General features: G+C 40.1%; 1 protein-coding gene across 4 annotated transcripts in view; it reads right to left on the bottom strand.

Annotated features, from left to right (window-relative positions):
* Nucleotides 1-23,148, bottom strand: part of fkbp10a (FKBP prolyl isomerase 10a) — a 150,438-nt gene that overhangs the window by 21,820 nt on the left and 105,470 nt on the right. For 3 of the 4 annotated variants that reach the window (XM_079590006.1, XM_079590008.1, XM_079590007.1), the window contains exon 9: nt 17,522-17,685. In XM_079590006.1, the coding sequence (XP_079446132.1) occupies nt 17,522-17,685 (164 nt within the window). Of the gene's footprint in view, nt 1-17,521; nt 17,686-23,148 lie in introns of those variants that run through there. The other variant, XR_013794997.1, reaches the window with a different exon arrangement.

The following is a 23,148-nucleotide window of genomic DNA, read 5'->3' as shown; positions in this document are numbered from 1 at the left end:
ATTCAGATAAAACGGAGGTATTACTGATTGGTCCAAAAAACTGCCCACAAAACCTCTTACAATACAACCTTAATCTAGATGGACGTCCTGTTACTTTATCCTCTACAGTAAAAGACCTGGGTGTTATACTAGACCGCAACTTGTCTTTTGAAAATCATATTTCAAATGTCACAAGAACAGCCTTTTTCCACCTTAGAAACATTGCTAAGCTACGTAATATGCTATCAGTTTCTGATGCAGAAAAGTTAGTTCATGCATTCATGACCTCGAGACTAGATTACTGTAATGCTCTATTAGCTGGTTGTCCTGCATCCTCAGTAAACAAGCTACAGTTAGTCCAAAATGCAGCTGCTAGAGTTCTTACTAGGTCAAGAAAATATGATCATATAACACCAATTTTATCATCTCTACACTGGTTACCTATTAAGTTCCGTATCAATTACAAAGTATTGTTACTGACCTATAAAGCCCTAAATGGTTTAGCTCCTGTATATTTAAGAGATCTTCTATCGCCATATATTCCATCGCGCTCTTTAAGATCGCTAAATTCGAGGCTTCTGGTCGTACCTAGGATATCTAAGTCCACTAAAGGAGGGAGGGCGTTTTCACATCTAGCTCCTAAACTCTGGAATAGCCTTCCTGATACTGTCCGAGGCTCAGACTCAGTCTCCCAGTTTAAAACTAGATTAAAGACGCATCTCTTTAGCCAAGCATTCACATGATGCATCTCATACCTTTTATACTACAGTTAAATCAGATCAAATGCATTCGCATTAAGAACAGCAGCTACGCTAATTATTTCCCATCTGCCTTTTTTTGTTGTTATCTCGGGACGCCTGTCCCGAGATAACTCAAATAGAGTTTGTCAGCTCCAGTTAGTATCCAGCCTCTCATGGAGACTTCAGATGCCCCAACGCCTGTGATGAGACGACTCGACGCCTGTGAAGAGACGACCCAACGCCGGCGATATGTTATGCCCTAAATTTCATGATTAACTAACTGTATTTTTGTATGTATATTTTTGAAATGCATTTTCTGTAAAGCTGCTTTGAAACAATGTGTATTGTGAAAAGCGCTATACAAATAAACTTGAATTGAATTGAATTGAATTTATAACAGTTATGCTTTATATTGGCCTACTTTTATTTTTTAGGGTGGAGGAAATGATGAAGACACTCTGTCTGTGTTCTGAGACAGTTGCTGAGGTGAATGCACTGGGCTTTTTATTAAGGCAAACATTTGAATGTGTGGCATAAAACAGGGACTGGCCCTTACACATCTCTTTTATTGTAGGATTTTTCACAACCTGTCCCAGAAACGGAAGCCTCTACCTCAACAGGCTTCAGAAGAAATGTGGACAAGGTAAGGATTTAAAACCATTGACATAAATTACAGGTGTTTGTCAAGGAACTTTTTGTGAGTTGATTAGCCTCCAGAAAACTTGTAATAATTGTGGTGGAAACTTGTAAACTTGTTTGTGGTGGAATTATGTTTCAGGTGTAAACAGACTCAGTCAGGGCCCTTTACAAAAGGAGCCTATAGAGCTAGACTGCACACAAAATGAGCCTATAGAGACTGCACACTAAAGGAGCCTGACTGTGAGCTGAGGAGGCTCCACGTTTAAAAAATAAATAAACTGGAGATCAAACAGCTGGATTAAACTGTATGTGAACTTATTTAACCAAGTAACACTTTAGCATGAATATTTATTAATGCAACTTTATCTTGTCTCTTTCTTCCCCCCATCCCACAAAACCAATAAAAAGTTTGAGACCTATCTGCAGTTTCAATGTGCTTTTATTAAGTGTAATATTGTATGGTGATTGCATCTACACCTGCACCAGCTGGGTGGTCAAGTGGCCCTGTCTGAGGGTCATCATGATGGTTATTTTGTAGGTTGCAAATTAACAGTGTTTTGTACTGTACCAAATTTAACTTGCTTTCCTCAAAGTGCTGACACAACACAGACTCACAGAAAGTAGATCATTGTTATATCTGTTAATGTTACTATTAATTTAAAGATTCATCTCACAGAAAATAATAATTTCACATGCTCACATCATCTCTACCTGAACATTAAGGGTGAAAGGACTTTCTATTAACATAATCTTCCTAATGTTCTAGAGAAGTGGAGATTGCAACATGTGTGCAGGCTATTGCTCCAATGACTCTAGGGAATTCATAAGATTAACCGAATAATAAAAAATAAAAAAATATTTTAAAACAATTCTTAACATGTACTGTAGTACATTTGTGAAATTAGCTTTTTGAAAAAAATAATAATACTTGTTCATGTGATGTCACCCTATCAATATATCTTACCCGCAATTTTATAAAAGCCCTCTTTTATGGACATGTTCGATATATGTCCGGGGAACATTATAAATGAAACTATTACTCCTGCAGAGCGAGGACCACCTTGCGAATAGTTCGACAAACCCCTAGATTCTGTGCATCACCGATCGTGCAAGTATGTAGGCACCACTTGCAAAAAAACGCAACACAATACCATTTGCGGTACAGTAATGAATTCGACGTGTTAAATTCTTTATGTGCGGCTCAAGAAGTTCGCAAAGATAAGAAATTCCTTCCGCAGAAAATCTGTATCTTTCATACCTATCAGGAAAGGCAAGGGGATTTTGTCTGGCTAAAAACTCTTTCTCTACGATGTGCTCATCTAACAATTTGCGCTGAGATGTCCACAGAATTTGGAAGAAAATGTAAAGCCATTGCAACAGACACTGGGAATTAGTTACGTCACCTATGAAGACTGAAAATTGACTGTTTAATGATATTTTTTAGTATTATTTTTCTTTATTAATTTTCTTTATAATTTCATAATGTATTTTGTGAAGTCAGACTATGTTTGTACATGTGTACTGAGCAGAGAGCTGGTAGAGCTATATTTTGCTTGGAGGTATGTGTACTATGTAACATGTTCTTTAGAGGGAAAGGAATGTTTCCACTGATGCAAGCATATCACCAAAGTAAACAACAAGGATAGTTCTTAATATGGAGGTGACGTGTACAAATGACATATACGTTCCAATTTTAAGAAGCTCAAAGCAACATGTTTGTTACCTTACATGGAAGTTGTAAGTCTGTATGTGATGTATATAAGCTAGATCTTACTGCACCACTTCAGAGAAACACGGAGAAGCATTAAGGCATGATGAGGGGTTGAGAGGAAGGAGGAAACATAGAGATTATGGGGTAAGGGAGGAGAAACCCAGAAACCATTTACATCTAGCATGATGAGGTGAGAAGATAGATAATGGGGAATAGAGAAATCTAGAATGAAGACCTTCTCTCATGTAGCCTTATTCTTATATGCCTGTGTTTCTCTCTGTCTGACACATGACACATGTTCAAATAATAAATCTCTTGGCAATATATCAGGTGTAGCTTCCGTGATTCAACAATTATGGGGGAAGCATGATTTTTAGAATCTAGTTTGGCGTCACGAACAGGATTGCATCGTCAGGCGTTTGTCTCAGTCATTCCAGGTAAGACTTTTTCTTTTCTAAAAAGTTTTAAGTCTGCCTGATGATTTGAGACATTGACTGAAACTGCTTAAAAGAACTGTGTTATTTTAAGTACCAGATGTATTGCCAAAGAATATATGTGTCAGACATAAATTAAAACAATTAAAATTAAGGAAAATTTAATTAAATTAAGTTATTCAATTTAATTTGACTTATTTGAGTTTCTCTGAAAAGTAAACCTCTAAAACTATTTGATATGCTGGGATGGAGATGGATCTTTTTTAGAAAGAAGACCATTTAGTCGAATATTTAGAATTAGCTGTAAAGCGATTTAGCAATTAGCTTGTTATGACTGGGAGGTGGTTGGACTATGATGAGACTGTAAAAACGATGGCAGAAAAATCTCTACATATTTCCAACACACCGAAGAATCGTTTCAGAAGGGAACGAGGATAGTGTGACAAGCGGTGATTTATAGCGGTTTAAAGTGGCGGGTCTGTGCTCCGGGTTAGCTCAGTGCAGTATATAGAGATACAAAGAAACCCTAAAACGTTTAAATACGCAGAGGATTGAACCCTAAGAAGGGTATCAATGAAAATAGGAGCTAGAATCGTGGGCAATTTTGATTTTGACCGTAAAGCTGTTCAAATATTTGAGGATACTAATCTGAATTAAACTTAAATAAAAAGAAAATTAAAATAAATTAATCTGAGATAAAAAAATAAAAAGAAAGAAGAAAAAAGAAACTGATTTGAGTTAAACTGAAAAGGAGGGAAAAAGATAACTGAGTGAGAAGGGAGTAGCAGCCCCTTCCTTTGGAATCTATACCCTCCTTTAGACAGACACACAGAGATATAAATAGAAAGCCTGTTGCTTCTCTAGTAAACACAGAGAGTGGTAAAATGACCGAAAGTAATTGTATAGCAAAACATTATCTTCGGGGTATTTGAAGAGAAGAACAGAAACAAGCTAAGCTTTTGAACAGAAATTTCTGGTGTTAATGTGGGTTTAAAAGTAAATAATTGTTTAACATTACAAAATTTAAGTTTTTGTCTAAAAAGAACAAGAGATAAAAAATAAGATCATAAGATTAAAGTTTAGGAATTACTTTGAGGAAAGATCTATGATAATAGTTGTATAGTTAATTGACAAGTACAAGCTGATGAAAATTATACATAATGACTCCAAAAGAATGTGAGTTGGAAAATATATAGGAAACAATTAAAATATAATGAAGATGTTTATTTGAAAACATGTCATTTCTGACTAAGTCAGAGTAAAAAGTTAGTAAAATGAAATTATAAAAAGTTATGAAAATGCAGAATTACTCTGAGGCATTCTGGACTTTCTCTCAGAGTCTTTCTCTCATTCAAAGTCAGTTAGATTCTGATATTTGAGCCTGTGGCATAAGTAACAAGCTATTCATAGTACAGCACAGTGTCTCAGTTGGAGATTATAGACACAGAGATTTTAAAAGAAATGATACATTCAATTGGGAGTAAATGTTTTAAGAATGATAATCTACCTTGAATGATAGAGGTGAGAATTTTTATTTGTTTATCCCATGACCAGTAACTTCTTTGTCTCATCTTTGTCTTCACCATGAACAGGGCGGATGGTACCGGTTATTGATGTAACAGAACATTGCATTTAATGGACGGTTGTAATAACTAGATTCACCAAGTATAAACTCAGCATTGATATGTTGATGTTTGAAGATGTCGAATGGATTTTGGTGATTAAATACTGTCATTAATTTTGTCTCCATGTTTACACTATTAGGCATTCCAAATGGCTCTGATGGCTCTTGAATGAACTTTCCTGAGCTCCAGAACATACCTGTTAAAATTTCCTAATGGGAAAGAGCGGTTACAGTGAGCATGAGGTGATTTCTCAAAGACAGGCAAGATTCTCTAATGGCCAACGGAGGACTTCCTAGGCAGGGTGTCACCGCCACTGGGCACCAACCCTGAAGGGGGGTGTTTATGTGAGATGGGTATGGTTGAGCAGATGTTTGTTAGGCCAACAGCATCATTGAGGGTTGTCTGCCCAAAAATGTGAGCTCTCCAATGCCTGATCACCAGAAACCGCATTCCTTGGATGTGACAAGTGTCATAACTTGATATAACTATGTCAGGGGGAACACCCTGAGGAAAGGAGATTATTTACAAAAGAGCCGATGGGAAAGAGTTTTCAAGAACTAGCCGAGACCATGAGGGTGATTGTCATTAGTTCTGTGGAGATTAAAACAAACATTGTTCATTTATTTTAGAAATATAATGTTATTTGCCTTATGGACAACATTGTCTAAAGTATTAGATCCTGAATCATATGTGAATTATTATGTCTACCATAGTTTTCACTTTTGCAGATCATTAGACATGGCATTTGGACAATTACAAGACATGGTGTTGTTAAAGATGAAGATTGTTTTTGCTAACTCAAGAGAGGTCTGGATAATAGGGGATCAATTCATTCATTATTTAAATTAAAGATAACTTTAGAAATGCTCCTTTGATAACAAATGGGTAGATCCGAGAATGGGACATAAGGAGTGAAATAAGAGATTTTACACATTCTACATTACTTACAAAACACAACCTCACAAACAATGAACACCCGCTTACTGATTTTCAACCCTAAGGGATAGGATCCTTTAACATCAACGTTTATTTTAGTTTATTATTTTGGAGCCGGGAACTTGAAGTAGTTAAGTACTTACTTAACGAGTCAAGGCATCGGTGAAGACTTATTAATTTTTCTTTTCTTAGATGATTGGGGTTAATTTTAGATGCTTACACATAGATGTTAAAGACACATAGTATACGGGGACATACCATGGGTTGGGGTCATTTGTTTGTTTTGTTTTCCTTTGTGTTTTTTTGTTTTGTGTTTTCCTTTTGTTTCCATTGTATCTTTATTTTGTTTATTTTGTTTTTCTATCGTATCTTTCTTTGGTCTGCTTTTCCTTTTCCTCACTATCGCTTCATTAGGTGGCCACTGGTGGAGTGAAGGTGTGGAACTGACTGTCGTAGTTCCAGTGGAGGGACTGAAGACTGAAAATTGACTGTTTAATGATATTTTTTAGTATTATTTTTCTTTATTAATTTTCTTTATAATTTCATAATGTATTTTGTGAAGTCAGACTATGTTTGTACATGTGTACTGAGCAGAGAGCTGGTAGAGCTATATTTTGCTTGGAGGTATGTGTACTATGTAACATGTTCTTTAGAGGGAAAGGAATGTTTCCACTGATGCAAGCATATCACCAAAGTAAACAACAAGGATAGTTCTTAATATGGAGGTGACGTGTACAAATGACATATACGTTCCAATTTTAAGAAGCTCAAAGCAACATGTTTGTTACCTTACATGGAAGTTGTAAGTCTGTATGTGATGTATATAAGCTAGATCTTACTGCACCACTTCAGAGAAACACGGAGAAGCATTAAGGCATGATGAGGGGTTGAGAGGAAGGAGGAAACATAGAGATTATGGGGTAAGGGAGGAGAAACCCAGAAACCATTTACATCTAGCATGATGAGGTGAGAAGATAGATAATGGGGAATAGAGAAATCTAGAATGAAGACCTTCTCTCATGTAGCCTTATTCTTATATGCCTGTGTTTCTCTCTGTCTGACACATGACACATGTTCAAATAATAAATCTCTTGGCAATATATCAGGTGTAGCTTCCGTGATTCAACAATTATGGGGGAAGCATGATTTTTAGAATCTACACCTATGTTTCTTTGCTCACAGCTGATTGGGCAAACTTCAGTCTGAGATCTCGAATCCAGAACTTAACCTGCCCCGGAGCAGGTTAGCCGTGCAGCGTAAGATACCATGGCAACGAACACAGATTAAAGCCGAGCTACTTTCATAGTACCTAAAACCCAGGGTTGACGGAAACTAAGCTGAAACATAGCCGGCTTCATGGTATAGGCCCCTGGGATTTCTTAAAAACAAAAAAAACATTGTGACAAACTTTGACAAAAAAAATGTTATGTCGCATGGACAAAAATACTGTGTTAGAAATATTTTTGAAATGTTAAGTGTTTATATATATATATATATATATATATATATATATATAATTTTGTATTTATTAATTTAGCTAAAACTATGTTTAAATAGTTTGAATACATTTTAGTAACATATTTGTTATTATTCATTGAGTTATATACTTTATTTATATTCATTTAATAAACAAATATAGATTAGTTAATTTATGGAACAAACTTAGGTGAGTGCAAAACAGCTTAGAAAATATATTAAATTATTTATTTATTTATTTTTTAAAATGTAAAAATTCAGTTTTCTGTGATGGTCGTGTTTAGGTGTATGGGATAGAATATGCTGTTACAGTACAAAAATCATTATGGCTATGGTTATATTGATTACATTTTACTTTAGGTCACCGTTAAACAAAATCATTACAGTAATCTTCTAAAAGATAAATAGATTATACGAATGTATTAAAACTTTAAATATTTTATTTAAACAATCTTTTCATTTTAAAAGATCATATTTAATCTTTTACGATTATGCCTTGAAATAAATTTAGTAGGAACAAAACTTTGGCTCTGTCACCTTATTTCCTGAAGCCAACATTATTGTCAAGTAACGTATTTCTCTGAAGATGTGATGGGATCGGAAGGACTGTATCATTTGACTGGTCTTTAAAAGGTTGTGGCCACCAGGGGCATCGATTAGAATGCAGACAAGATGTTCCGTTTAGGTGTTTTATTGAGATAAAGGTTTACATGTGTGTGGTTCTGAAATAGAGATACAGGTATAAATCAGTAAATGTAGACTCTCTATATAAATATCAAATACTTATTACATGCCTAGCAGGTATATAATAAAAAAAAAACACAATCGAGAGATTAAATTATAATTGTGTTATGTATGACTTAAATGCAGTGTTATAATAAATGATAATAAATGCAGTGTTATATAAACTTAGAAGTGCAGTATCCCTGTTCAAAGATACATTTGCTGCACATTAACTGCAACAATATACAACATGCTAAATTGAGCTGAACATATAATAATTATGAGCTGCAGAGTTACTCCTTAACATAAACAATGTTACACATTGTGCAAGAACAGCATACATTATTTCAATTGAGACACGAAAGGCTTGCAGAGGGTGGGAGGGAGCAGCATGTGCCACACACACACACACACACACACACACACACACACACACACACACACACACACACACACACACACACAAGTGCGCGTGCCCCTCTGACTCAGAGGATGACGTGAGAGAGAAACACTTCAGGATCTTTTGTATTACAACTTTAAATGTATGGACATCTATGTGTTAGGAACTACTTGTTCAACTCTCTAAAAAATGTAAGATGATTTTATTTCTTTTTTGTTTATCTAAAACTAAAATAACTGGATAAGTAGATTTTTAGTAAGATATTTACGGAGCCCCAAAAGGGACGTGGTGGTGGAAAAAAAATTAGGGTGGGAGAATTTTTTTTTTCCAAATCTTTTGCATTCCCTCGCAAAACTTTTGCGTTCCCCCGAGAAACTTTGCGTTCCCTCGCAAAACTTTTGCGTTCCCTCGCAAAGATATTTGCGTTCCCACACAAAATGTTTGCGTTCCCTCGCAAAGTTATTTGCGTTCCCACGCAAAGTTATTTGCGTTCCCACGCAAAACTTTTGCGTTCCCTCGCAAATAAGTTTGCGTTCCCACGCAAATAAATTTGCGTTCCCACGCAAAACCTGTTGTGAGCTCGGACAGACACTTCCTGTTTAATGTCCCGCTGGCAGTGTTTCAGAGCTCCGTACGTTAATGGAGCGTTTCATAGTGTTTGAACTTGGACTCAAATATAAAGAAATGCAGTCAGTGCTTAACTCAAGGAGTTCAGTGAAGTTGGCAATATATTCACATAGGCTATTCGAACTTCCCGGATCAATATTCTTGAGCTAAACGTTGTTAAAACACAAACAACACCTATTTACAATCACAGTAACCTAGACAACGAGCTACAACCCAATTCTCCTCAAAACTAGCTTTATAATATAGGCTAAATGGATCTCTATGAGCAGTCGGCTGAGAGACAATTCCGAAGGGACCGTCTGCAAAGTGCAATATAACCCAAGAAACGACTACAGCATCAACTCATAGTCAAAAATACAAAAATAACCATTAATTTCAATGTTACAAACTGTAGTGCCACCCAATTCAGTTTACACATCAATGGTCACCCACTGGTCATACTACACTGCTTTTGCACATTTTATATTATGAAAAATATCCAATAACTTCACTGTAACACACCAAATTTAGTTCACACATCACTGCTCTAATGTTGGTTATGCAACACTTAGTTTGGGATGTAATTGCACATAAAAAAAATAAGTAGGCCTATTCTTTAAACAAATTATATTGGTACCGTGTGTACACAGCTAACATAATAGTTACAACCATAGCTTTTGCATTATATTTGCTTACTGAATTTGATGGCATTACATTGTATAACAGTGTGAAGTTATTGATTTTATTTCATAATAAATAATCATAAAAATTATGCATTTTTTATCAAACTAAGTATTGTAGTATAACCAGCAGGAGAGCAGTGATGTGTGAACTGAATTTGGTGACAGTACAGTGTATCACAGTGAAGCTATTGATGTTTAATAATATAAAATGTGCAGACCGGTCTGGGGATTTGCACTTTGCAGACGGCCCCTTATTCAGACTTGTCTCTCAATTGGCTGGTTTGAGACAAATTTATATTATAAAGCTCGTTTTGAGGAGAATTGGGTTGTAGCTCGTTGTCTAGGTTACTGTGATTGTAAATAGGTGTCGTTTGTGTTTTAACAACGTTTAGCTCAAGAATATTGATCCGGGAAGTTCGAATAGCCTATGTGAATATATTGCCAACTTCACTGAACTCCTTGAGTTAAGCACTGACTGCATTTCTTTATATTTGAATCCAAGTTCAAACACTAAGAAACGCTCCATTAACGTACGGAGCTCTGAAACACTGCCAGCGGGACATTAAACAGGAAGTGTCTGTCCGAGCTCACATTTCTTTGCGAGGGAACGCAAACGTTTTGCGTGGGAACGGAAATAACTTTGCGAGGGAACGCAAACATTTTGCGTTCGAACGCAAATATATTTGCGAGGGAACGCAAAAGTTTTGCGAGGGAACGCAAAGTTTCTCGGGGGAACGCAAAAGTTTTGGAAAAAAAAATGTTCTCCCATCCTAAAAAAAATTCCACCACCACGTCCCTTTAGGAGCTCCGTAGATATTTTTATTTTATATTATATTTAATTTTATAAGCATTTCATACTTTAAAAGAATTTTTTTTCAACTTTAGTCAGTGTGAAGTATATGATATATATATATATATATATATCAACTACAGCGCTTTACAACTATAGGACAGGAAGAGCTAAATAAACTTATGACTGCATCTAAAACAACAACATGTTTATTAGATCCAATACCCACTAAACTACTGAAAGAAGTGTTACCTGTAGTGGAAGAGCCTCTTCTCAATATTATTAACTCGTCTCTATCTTTAGGACATGTTCCAAAAACATTCAAGCTGGCAGTTATAAAACCTCTTATTAAGAAACCACAATTAGATCCAAATAACCTAGCAAATTACAGACCCATTTCAAATCTTCCATTTATGTCTAAAATACTAGAAAAAGTTGTGTCCGCTCAACTGTGCTCTTTCTTGCAAGAAAACGATATCTATGAAAAGTTTCAGTCTGGATTCAGGCCACATCATAGCACAGAAACTGCGCTGGTTAAAATTACAAATGATTTACTTTTAGCTTCTGACCAAGGCTGTATCTCAATACCAGTTTTACTCGATCTTAGTGCTGCGTTTGACACTATAGATAAAAAAATACTCTTAGATCGACTTCAAAATTACACTGGTGTTCAGGGACAGGCATTAAGCTGGTTTAGATTGTACCTATCAGACCATTACCATTTTGTCCATTTAAATGGGGAAAAATCAAAGATAACGTCAGTAAATTATGGAGTGCCGCAGGGATCTGTATTAGGCCCCCTGCTATTCTCAATTTATATGCTGCCACTTGGTAATATTATAAGAAAACATGGAATAAGTTTCCACTGTTATGCTGATGACACTCAATTATATATTTCATCAAGACCAGATAATAACACTAAATTATCTAAAATGACAGAGTGTGTTAAAGATATAAAATATTGGATGACGTGTAATTTTCTTCTATTAAATTCAGATAAAACGGAGGTATTACTGATTGGTCCAAAAAACTGCCCACAAAACCTCTTACAATACAACCTTAATCTAGATGGACGTCCTGTTACTTTATCCTCTACAGTAAAAGACCTGGGTGTTATACTAGACCGCAACTTGTCTTTTGAAAATCATATTTCAAATGTCACAAGAACAGCCTTTTTCCACCTTAGAAACATTGCTAAGCTATGTAATTTGCTATCAGTTTCTGATGCAGAAAAGTTAGTTCATGCATTCATGACCTCGAGACTAGATTACTGTAATGCTTTATTAGCTGCTTGTCCTGCATCCTCCGTAAACAAGCTACAGTTAGTCCAAAATGCAGCTGCTAGAGTTCTTACTAGGTCAAGAAAATATGATCATATAACACCAATTTTATCATCTCTACACTGGTTACCTATTAAGTTCCGTATAAATTACAAATTATTGTTACTGACCTATAAAGCCCTAAATAGTTTAGCTCCTGTGTATTTAAGAGATCTTCTATCGCCATATAATCCATCGCGCTCTTTAAGATCGCTAAATTCGAGGCTTCTGGTCGTACCTAGGATAACTAAGTCCACTAAAGGAGGGAGGGCGTTTTCACATCTAGCTCCTAAACTCTGGAATAGCCTTAGATATTGTCCGAGGTTCAGACTCGCTCTCCCAGTTTAAAACTAAATTAAAGACGCATCTCTTTAGCCAAGCATTCACATGATGCATCTCATACCTTTTATACTACAGTTAAATCAGATAAAATGTATTCATATTATGAACAGCAGCTACGCTAATTATTTCCCATCTGCCTTTTTTGTTGTTATCTCGGGACGCCTGTCGCCTGGAGGGTGGGTCCTGACTCCTGTGACACACACACATCCTGTATACCCCTTTTTGACTTTCAAACGAACAAAAACCATCCGTCAAACTATCTATAAAATTAACTAGCTGTCAAAACACACTCACATGATGATATATAATAGGAATGGTTAAAAGGGCAAACTAACTGTCAAAACACACATTCGCGCGTGCCCCTGTGCTTTGAGAGAGAGACATCCTGATCCATGAGTTAGAGCCCAGGCAGGGCAAACGCCTGTGTGAAAAGACCCCCTTCAGGATAAAAAAACAGGATATATGGACGCAGAGACCGTCAAGACTTACAAAGATGATTTTTATTTTATCTAAACATTGCAATTTTGTCAGCCATTCATAAGCTGTATGTTCTCTTCATCTCTCTAAACATTTAACATTTAACACTTTTTTGTGACTCTATTTTATTTAAACTGAAATGGTTGGTTCAGTATATTTTTTTAGTAAGCTATTTTATAATCATTAAACTTTTGTGAGGTAGATTTTCATTTATATTATTTTTAAAGAACAGAATGTTTTTCAACGTTTGTTTGAGATACACTTCACAGTTTTTTTCTCAGTTTCACAGTACAGCCCGGATACGCTCAGGAATATGGTGGGTGGGAGCGACGCACAGGATTCAAACGATCAAAAACCACATGAAATATAATTGCAACTTCAAAAGCCTCAACTAACGGTCAAAACCAAGACGTATTACCCACTTCAAAAGCCCAAAGCTTCTGTCAAAACCATGATATATAATAGGGAGGGGCAACAGGTCAAACTAACTGTCAAACCACATGATCGATGGCTAGGAAGGTCAAAAGTTAACCCTCTGATCCCCTATACCGGAAGGGGCGGGATAACCATAAGGTCAAAGGTCAAAGGTCAAAGCCATTAATCATTTTGACATAAGCCGTATCATATAACTACGCGATCTCTATTTATAACAAAGGGTATGAAGTCCTGTTTTGATTCTGCATGTTGTCATTTGCACTCTCTACACAAATTACAATATTACTTGCTGAAGCATCTATATTGTAAAACAGACACCGTAGATTGACATTAAACCCTTAGAACTTTCAAATCATGTATAATTTGTTATCATTCTTAATATTTTTAGACAATATTCGATATAGTGAGTGTATACCATGGTAAACAAAGTGACGTCAAGCCCAACGTCAGGACAGTTAGCATCAAGAGGTTAAGTGTCAGGGCTTTTAAGACCAAGGGGCCTCAGGCCATATATTTGGGGGAGTTTGTCTCATTTTTTTATTTATTTATTTATTTATTAACCTCTAATTTTAGGTTTTAAACATAACAGATTGACAGATTTGCTCTTTTTTTGCTCAAAGCTCTTTTTGTCCTTTTGATCAATAAATAAGTAAGGTCTATGGTCTGGTCTATTGCGTTTCCCTACATTAGAAATATAACAGTGAAATTACCAATTAAAAAGATGGGAAAGAGACATGAGATTTCAAGCACAGTCAAGTGGCATATAATATGGGACTTTTATCAATAAACTGGGTCAAAATACTGTTACTTCACATTGCGAAAGCAGAATAAAACGAACCCAAAAATAACCCAAATCAAAGTAATTGATAAAATTTGATTACAAGAGCTATTGCCAAATAAATTCTTGTGATGTCAATGTCACATAAAACCTATCAAACATTACAATATTTAACCCTCTGGAGTCTAAGGTGTTTTTGGGGTCCTTGAGATGTTTTGACATGACCTGATATTTGTATTTTTTTCAGTTGCTTATAAACATATTAATGGCAAAGGTGTAATTACACTCTATTTAGCACGAACATGTCTATCATAATATGTGAGCAACATGCATGTACATGTTTGCATTTTTGAGAGAATATTATTTATGCGTGGTTATTCAAAATACTCAAACTTAAATGTTCTGATATAAGACCACAAACGACAAACTTCACATATTCCCACAATACTTTTGACTAATGGATGTTGTCGGCTAAAGTGTTTACTTTAAAATGATCTGAAAATCATCCGGGCTAATCGTTCACATTAAACAATAGATTGATTTAAATTTAGTTTGGAAAGGCAATATGCAGGTGGGCGTGAATGATCCAACAAGGTCATGAATAATGTCCTCATTCCCACCTGAAGACAAAGACCTGCTAATGCTGCATACTAATGAGCAATTCATAGGTGTCACTGAGCCACAAGATGCAAAGACAACACACACACACATATACACACACACACACACATATATATATATATATATATATACATACACACACACACACACACATATATATATATATATATATATATATATATATATATATATATATATATATATATATACACACACACACACACACATACACATACATATATATATATAACTACAGAATTGGTTCAGAGTTGGAAACATCTTGAAAAAAGTGTATTTTTCCACAAACTGTGTATGCTTGCAAATTGTATAATATCCAAGGTAAACATTTCTAGTAATTGTGCAGTTAATTCTCATTCGTATTTTCAGAAAGTTTTGGATAGGCTATCCTCTCCCCAAATTTGTCACTAATAAAACACAAAAATAATTTAAAGACAAGGCTTATATTGATATTTTAAGATTTTGTTTGCACCTTGTAAATTAGGTTTTGATGTGGCAGTAAAAACTTTATAATATATCCAAAACGAAATGTTGTCTTTCATATTTCGTCTGTAACATATTGTCTTTTATAGGCTAATATATATTAGGGCATAAATGTTAATTTGCAGTTTAATATGTTGCTTATCCAAAGACATTTTATTTCAACGTATTCAGTCGATTTTTACTCATCTCAGTAGGCAATATAGATAGTTTCATTCACACACAGACACGCGCAGCTGTAGTAGCTAAACAACAACATGCGTCTGTGCCGTTCATTCATTCAAACACAGAAACGCGATTCAAATGTAAACGGTCTTTGGCCCTGTCCCAAATGGCACACTCCGGACTTGTGGACTTCCTCAGAGTCCACACTTTGGTGACGTCATGTAGTGCAGACCTATAGGGCCCTTGGCGCGAGTCCACGAGGGCGCATTGAGAGGTATTTTTGGGACAGACTCGATCGCCACGCCGGAAAGCGTGAAGGAAGACGGTCCGGTTGTTGTTTAAATATTATATTTCTACATTTACATATGATTCAGTAAAGCCCTGATATTCGGTTATATTTATTTAATGAATCATAATGTGATTGTAGCCTATTATTCAGTGCACTATTTATGTTTATATTAAATATAAATATATATATTTATGTTTGTGACATCAACCACCATATATTTGTATAAACTGTAGGTAACAACTGGTAAAATGTACGCATAGGTCATAAAAACCATAATGATATTTACACTTAAATATTTTCTTCTCATGTTAACGTGAGCGAAAGCTCCTCCCATTCGTTGTCTGATTGGCCTTTCGCAAATTCGCAAGGATTTCTGGGTAGTTAAAGTGCGTGAAGCCTGCATCTATGCGGGCTTCGCGGAAGACTTCGCGGACCCTTCAAGGGTACAAAGGGGGCGCTGCTGAGCACACTTCAGAGCGGTAAAATGATGAATGGGACGTTCTATGGACTCGTAGACTCAGCGAGCACGCGCATTTTAAGTCCACGAGACCGAAAGTCCACATGAAGTGCGTCATTTGGGACAGGGCCTTTTGCGGTTTACAGACACCATTTCATATCGCGATTAGAACAAAGCACTTACTGATGATCTGCAGCTGGATCCATTGTTAGGCTACTCCAGCACGTTTGAGGTAAAATTTCCAGGATTATCACGATATTATTATTCCTCACAGCGAGTGTGTTGTCCAGCTGTTGTAGGCGTTGACTGGTTTGCATGTGTTGCTTCAGTTTGAATAGCGCGCGCGCTCTCCATGGGCGTGTCATATTAGCAGAGTAATGAGCTGCCAGAACGATAATGAGACCGGCTGATCTCTCGCTCTTTATATATAGATTACATAAACAGAGAATATTTCTTTTAGTTTTGAATTAGATAATTTAAAACTAAACACTTAAATGATTACAGAGATATATAGCTCATGTCTGAGTGAATAGTATTCGCTGAGTTTTGTTTGAGTTTAGAGAAGTGCTTCAGAAAAAAAGTTCACGGAGACGGAGAGGCAGAAAGCACTCCCTGTTTACTTTCTTTATTTTACAAAAGCACAATGTTTTATTTCGATTGTAAGTGGACACATAAAAAAGTAGATATTTAACAGCTTATTTTTTCATATTTCTTAAGGCTGTATGACCAAAACTGACGGAGTATTTTAGGTCTATTTTGCTGCTATGTAAAAAAAAACGAGCAAAATGCGCCCGCGCGTTTGCCGACCTCAGGGGGTTAAAGTAAAGTAAAAAACAGAATAAAATAAAAAAAATGTAGCAACCCAGGTCATCAGAGTGTTAGACGATTCATATTTATTGTGCAACCTCTGTGCAAACGCGGTTGTCTAGCCCTTGTTAGTTTGAACCGCGAGAGGAGTCAACTGCCATCATTACGTTGTGCATCAAGTTCAAGTGTTACTCTTTTGGCGTAAGTCGATGCGCACGGCCGTCTAAGCTAGTTACTTTAGTCGATAAAGTTTTAAATATGGATATTTTTCTTACACGATCGCTTCACTTCAGAAGACCTTTATTAACCCCCTGAGACACGTGGAGCACTTTAATCATGAATAGATGCGCTTTGATGAAGTCAAGAGCCAGGACATTTTTTTTTATAACTCTGATCGTATTCGTCTGAAAGAAGAATGTCATATACTCCTAGGATGACTTCAGGGTGAGTAAATCATGAACATTGGGTGAACTATACCTAACCTCTGTTTGTGGGGGGCCTATATGGGGTATCAGTCCATGGGCCGCTCAGTTCTATATACCTAGAAAGAAATGGTTCAACATTAATTAGCCAGACAGCTAAAAAACATACCTCCTCCAGTGGTACCTCCTGGTCTTGGTTCATATCCATTACAGGAAACAGTGGCTCGGGACTGTCCTGCAGCCAGATGAACAAAAAGCCCTCAGGAATACCCTTCTGCAGCTGTAGTAGTTCCAGCTCAAACAGCAACACTGCACTGCTGGGTACACCCAATGCTGGAGGAATGGAGAGAGAAACAGACAGGCCGAGGGGATCAGGGAAAACTGCGATATCTAAGAGACCAAAACCTAGACGATATACCATACATACAGCCAGTACATATTTTGCATACCATTGTAGTTCCCTATCAGTCGGTCACTACTACGTAGGTCGTGACCGACCAATAGGAATCTCGCTAGAGAGCCGATCTACTTCGAGTGAAACTAAACGAGCCAATTCGCTCCGTGCACAAAATGGCGACCGTTGACGTTCGAACCCTGAGTGTGCGGGCCAGTACTTCCGGTGATCTGACAGCGAGAGCGGGAGACAGCGAGAGCAAGAGACAACAGCGACCGAGTTCCATTACTAGAGAGATACATTTTTACAATGAGTGTTTTTCGGATTCAAGAGAGGCGACTTGCCTTTCGGAGGGTGACAGCCTCAGCACTTCATTGTTGTGTGCCGTTATATATGTACCGTTTCGTCACGTTACAACAAAGTCAGCTTTCATGCATTCTCCGTTGACGCTGCGGTAACTTACAGGCTGAGTGGATACAGAAGATCCAGGGGGGACTTCAACCCGACCAAATTTTTAAATGCATATAATTTTCTGTGTATTTCACCATTCACCTGTGAGTTTCTATCCTTTCTATTACTGCATTTATTCTGTGCAAGTGAGATGAGTAAAGAGCATCGGTTTCATAAATCATTATCTGTCTGGTGTTTATAAGCAGCGCATACAGTATTGTACTACGTGTAAAATATACACAAACTTATAGTAGACTACATTTTTGTGGTAACGTTACCTACAGTTAAAAATGTAAAATATGTGATGATGATAATATTGATCAAGTAAGTGAAAATATATAGCCTACGCAGAATTGAGAAAATCGTGTTTATGGACATAAATTGTAGCCTATCACAGGGCAAACGTGTGTATGTTCACGGGGTATTTTATTTAACAACTCTAATCGTTATTGTAACTATATTTAGGCTACAGTTGGCATAATTGTCATTGCGTATGCAGCATGAGTCCAATACAATCTTCTGTTCGTGAACAGTTGTATTTCATTCATTAATCTGACTATGCATCCGTGCATTTAATTGCCATTGGCTCGTGTGATAGTAATATGGATCTTGGTAGTATTTTAAGTTATATAATTTATTCTATAAACCACTATAAAAGGTATAATTTTCGGCTTTCTCCGGCTCCCTGCACCGCGCATAATGCGAAACCAGAAGTGTCTAACCGCACACTCGCTGTTCAGAAATCCAAAATGGCGGCCCCGTGCAACTAGTCCATACACATTGGCGTGCAATCATTTGCATCAGCTGCGCAGCCTCGCAGCGCGGGTATTTAACGAGCAGCTGGTGATTGCACTGTAGCTTTTTGCTTCGGAGCCAACCGATGCTGTTTAATCTATCTAATATTGAGTGATCAAACAACGAGCAGGCTCTTCAGGAAGATCTCTCGTGTCTGGTGCGGGCGATACAGCGCGGCAGTGGGGTCGACTTTCTTTTCTCTTTTGTTTTTGTGTTTCTGAGCAAAACAAAAAAAGCTGTTTTCACAGCTGGTAACGGTGCGCCAAAAACGTTAAATAGCCGTTCTTACGGCTGGTAAGACCGCCGTGAAGAGAGACCGCGCACGACAGGTTACACATTTCTGTTTGTGTCCGCTGCGACCGTTCCCCTGCGTGCTTCAGTACCAAGAAGAGCATTCACCTGAAAGAGCTTACATGGGTGTGAGTTGCGTCTTTCTAAAGATGACATTCCACCCGTGTGTTTCTGGATGCAGTCATTTCCTGTCCTCACTGACGGCCACGATCACTGTCTCGCATGCCTGGGAAACATGTGAGACTGTGTTCGTGGGTGGTTCATGTTTTCGCACGGGAACATGACCACGTCGGCACGCCGGTTGACTCTGCTTTCTCCGGAAAGCTTGAGTCCCCTCTGTTGTTGGCCAGCCGCTGCTTGTGTGTGAAAGCACAGCTGCAGGTCTGCTCGACACTCTGGGACACCAGCGTGTCGTGTGCCGTCGAGCTGCCGGGCTGCAGCGCGGGTTGTCACGGCGACCCAGCGCTCGCTCGGCGCTCTAGGTGCGCGGTCCCCATGTCTATTCTCCGTTGTAGCGCCCTCCCTGGTGGCCACCAGGAGAGGTCTACTTCAGTAGAATAGCTTGGGTGATCCTGAGAGCTGAGGGCTTCTCCTTCGGGGAACCAACCCCCTAGGGCCCCTCCCTCTCTAGCGCATCACAAGCTGTGCAGCTTCTAGATGAGATTGCTGGTCCTTCATAAAAAAATAAAAAAAAAATGGAGGAACCTAGCGTTTCATTCAAGGCTCCAGCTGAGGGCAGATGTCGATTGCTACATCGGAGAGAGGGGCTGTTTCGTTCTGGAAATGAGGATGATGTTAAGTTCCCACTGTAATAGTGTGTGTGCTTATGCTGAATCAGATTCAGAGCGGACAGCCATGCTTTCCCGGGTCTTTCTCGGACGTGCATTGAAAACTTAACAGTATGGAGCTATATTGGTGCCAAAAATATGGAACGCCAAAAGTGCCAAATTCTGCATAAAGTTTTCACCTCTCTCACTACCCTCGATAGTGGGGTGGCCGTGCCTCTGGCAGGCCACCTCTACCCTGCATGCGAGGCCAAGGCACTCTTATTGCACGAGGGTAGTTCTGAGCCGGGGTTGAGCTGCGCTTGTCGACTGACCGTGTTCAAGTCACAGTGCTGGCCCTCGATCAGACGATGTCCACCTTGGTGGTCCAGAAGCCCCCCTGGCTGTCCTTGTAGAGGTGTGAGAGCTCGTCAAAGTACGCTTTCTCGATGCTCCATCTCATAAGGTGGCCTTTTCAGCGACACTGTTGAGAACTGGCCCAGCAGTTCTCCACAGTCAGCAGCAGACTGAAGCGCTTCCCCTGATGTACCAGCAGAGTACCTCGTGGGCTGCCCCTCAGTCTACTCGTCGCCAAGGGTGTCATCCCCTGCAAAAAAGAGAAAACTCCGGCACAGCCTGCTCTACTGTGTCCGCTGCAGGAGGATGACACCACCCGTCTCAACCACTGTTTAAGTGTCGGTGAAACAATCACTGGAGACGGGTGACCCGGAGATGGGTGGAGCTGCTCTCTCCCAGTAGAGGGCTGGGAAACTAATCTTTTGAGTCAAAATTCTGTTCCACCACTGTAGTCACAGTGGTTCCCAAATTCTCAAAAAAAAAAAAAAAGAGAGCAGATCCTCTATCTCTGGGTCTGAAGAGGGTCTGGAGAGTAGTGGGAGGAGAAAATCCTCACCACCCTCTTCTGTCGCCAGCGGGCAGCGCAGTGTGTGGTTCGAGAACGCAACCATGCCGCCTCCTGCACCTCCTGCCTCGTGGAACCAGGTAAGTGCTGCACAGCACACTTAGACCACGCTACGGACCGCCTCCCCAAGAGAGCCTCCCGGGCCGCGTCCCTGTGTTCCACCTCGCTGCCCCACTCCGGGTACGCCTACGGTCCCTTTGGTCCCGCTTGTACGGTCTCTGCGAGCCTGGTTAGCGCTCCCCAGTCCGTCTCGCTGGCTCATTCGGACCATCAGGCTCGGCTATGCGATTTCAGTTCGCCCGGCATCCCCCCAAGTTTCGGGCCATCCACTCCACTACAGTGAGAGCAGCCGATGCCCATGTCTTGCGTGCGGAGATCGCAGTCCTACTGGCGAAGGACGCAATAGAGCCGGTCCCTCCAGCCGATATGAGGTCAGGACACTACAGTCCCTACTTCATTGTACCCAAGAAAGGTGGTGGGTTACGACCGATCTTGGATCTGCGAGTTTTGAATCGGAGCCTCCACAAGCTACCGTTCAAAATGCTCACGCAGAGACGCATTTTCAGATGCATCCGTCCCCAAGATTGGTTTGCAGCGATCGACCTGAAGGACGCGTACTTTCATGTCTCGATTCTTCCTCGACACAGGCCGTTTCTGCGCTTTGCGTTCGAGGGTCGAGCATACCAGTACAAGGTCCTGCCCTTCGGGCTGTCCCTGTCTCCCCGTGTCTTCACGAAAGTCACGGAGGGGGCCCTTGTTCCCATGAGAGAACAGGGCGTTCGCCTCCTCAACTATCTCGACGACTGGCTCATACTAGCACACTCTCGAGATAAGTTATGCGAACACAGGGACCTCATGCTCAGGCACCTCAGCCAGTTGGGCCTTCAGGTCAACTGGGAAAAGAGCAAACTCGCCCCTGTGCAGAGGATCTCTTTTCTCGGTATGGAGTTGGATTCGGTCGCACAGACAGCGCGCCTCACAGTGCAGCGTGCCCAGTCGGTGCTGAACTGCTTGAACAATCAAAGGCAGGACGGCGGTCCCACTGAAACTTTTTCAGAGGCTCCTGGGGCATATGGCAGTGGCAGCAGCGGTAACCCCGCTCGGGCTGCTACATATGAGACCGCTTCAGCACTGGCTTCACGGCCGAGTCCCGAGATGGGCGTGGCATCATGGCACTCACCGGGTGGCAATCACACCGGCGTGCCGCCAGACCTTCAGCCCGTGGTCAGATCCCTCGTTCCTACGGGCAGGAGTGCCCTTGGAACAGGTGTCCAGGCATGCTGTGGTATTCACAGATGCCTCTGCCACCGGCTGGGGCGCCACGTACAACGGGCATGCAGTGTCAGGGGTGTGGACGGCTCCCCAACTGCATTGGCATATCAACTGCCTCGAGTTGCTAGCAGTACATCTCACTCTGAGCCGCCTAAAGAGGCCGCTACAGGACAGAGACGTGCTGGTCCGTACGGACAACACAGCGACCGTTGCGTACATCAACCGACAAGGTGGTCTACGCTCCCGTCGCATGTCGCAACTTGCCCGCCATCTCCTCCTCTGGAGTCAGAAGCATCTGAGGTCGCTTCGAGCCATGTATGTCCCCGGTGTGCTCAACCGTGTGGCCGACGAGCTATCACAAGCTGTGCTCCCGGGAGAATGGCGACTCCACCCCCAGGCGGTTCAGCTGATTTGGAGAGAGTTCGGAGAGGCTCAGGTAGACCTGTTTGCCTCCTCAGAAACCACCCACTGCCAGCTGTTTTACTCCCTGACCGAGGGAACACTCGGCATGGATGCACTGGCACACAGCTGGCCCCGGGGCCTCCGCAAATATGCGTTCCCCCAGTGAGCCTACTTGCACAGACCTTGTGCAAAGTCAGGGAGGACGAGGAGCAGGTCCTTCTGGTGGCTCCCTAATGGCCCACCCGGACTTGGTTCCCAGAACTCATGCTCCTCGTGACAGTCCCTCCCTGGCCCATTCCTCTGAGGAAGGATCTTCTGACTCAGAGACGGGGCACCCTGGAAACTCCATGTCTGGTCCCTGGACGGGATGCGGAGGTTCTAGGTGACTTACCCCCAGAGGTACTTAACACCATCACTTCTGCAAGGGCACCGTCCACGAGACGTGTGTACGCCTTGAAGTGGAACCTGTTCGTCGAGTGGTGCTCTTCTCGCCGAGAAGACCCCCG

This window comes from Phoxinus phoxinus (assembly GCF_949152265.1).
Source record: "Phoxinus phoxinus genome assembly, chromosome: 19".
NCBI classification, from domain to species: domain Eukaryota; kingdom Metazoa; phylum Chordata; class Actinopteri; order Cypriniformes; family Leuciscidae; genus Phoxinus; species Phoxinus phoxinus.
This window is presented reverse-complemented; position numbering and strand designations above follow the sequence as displayed.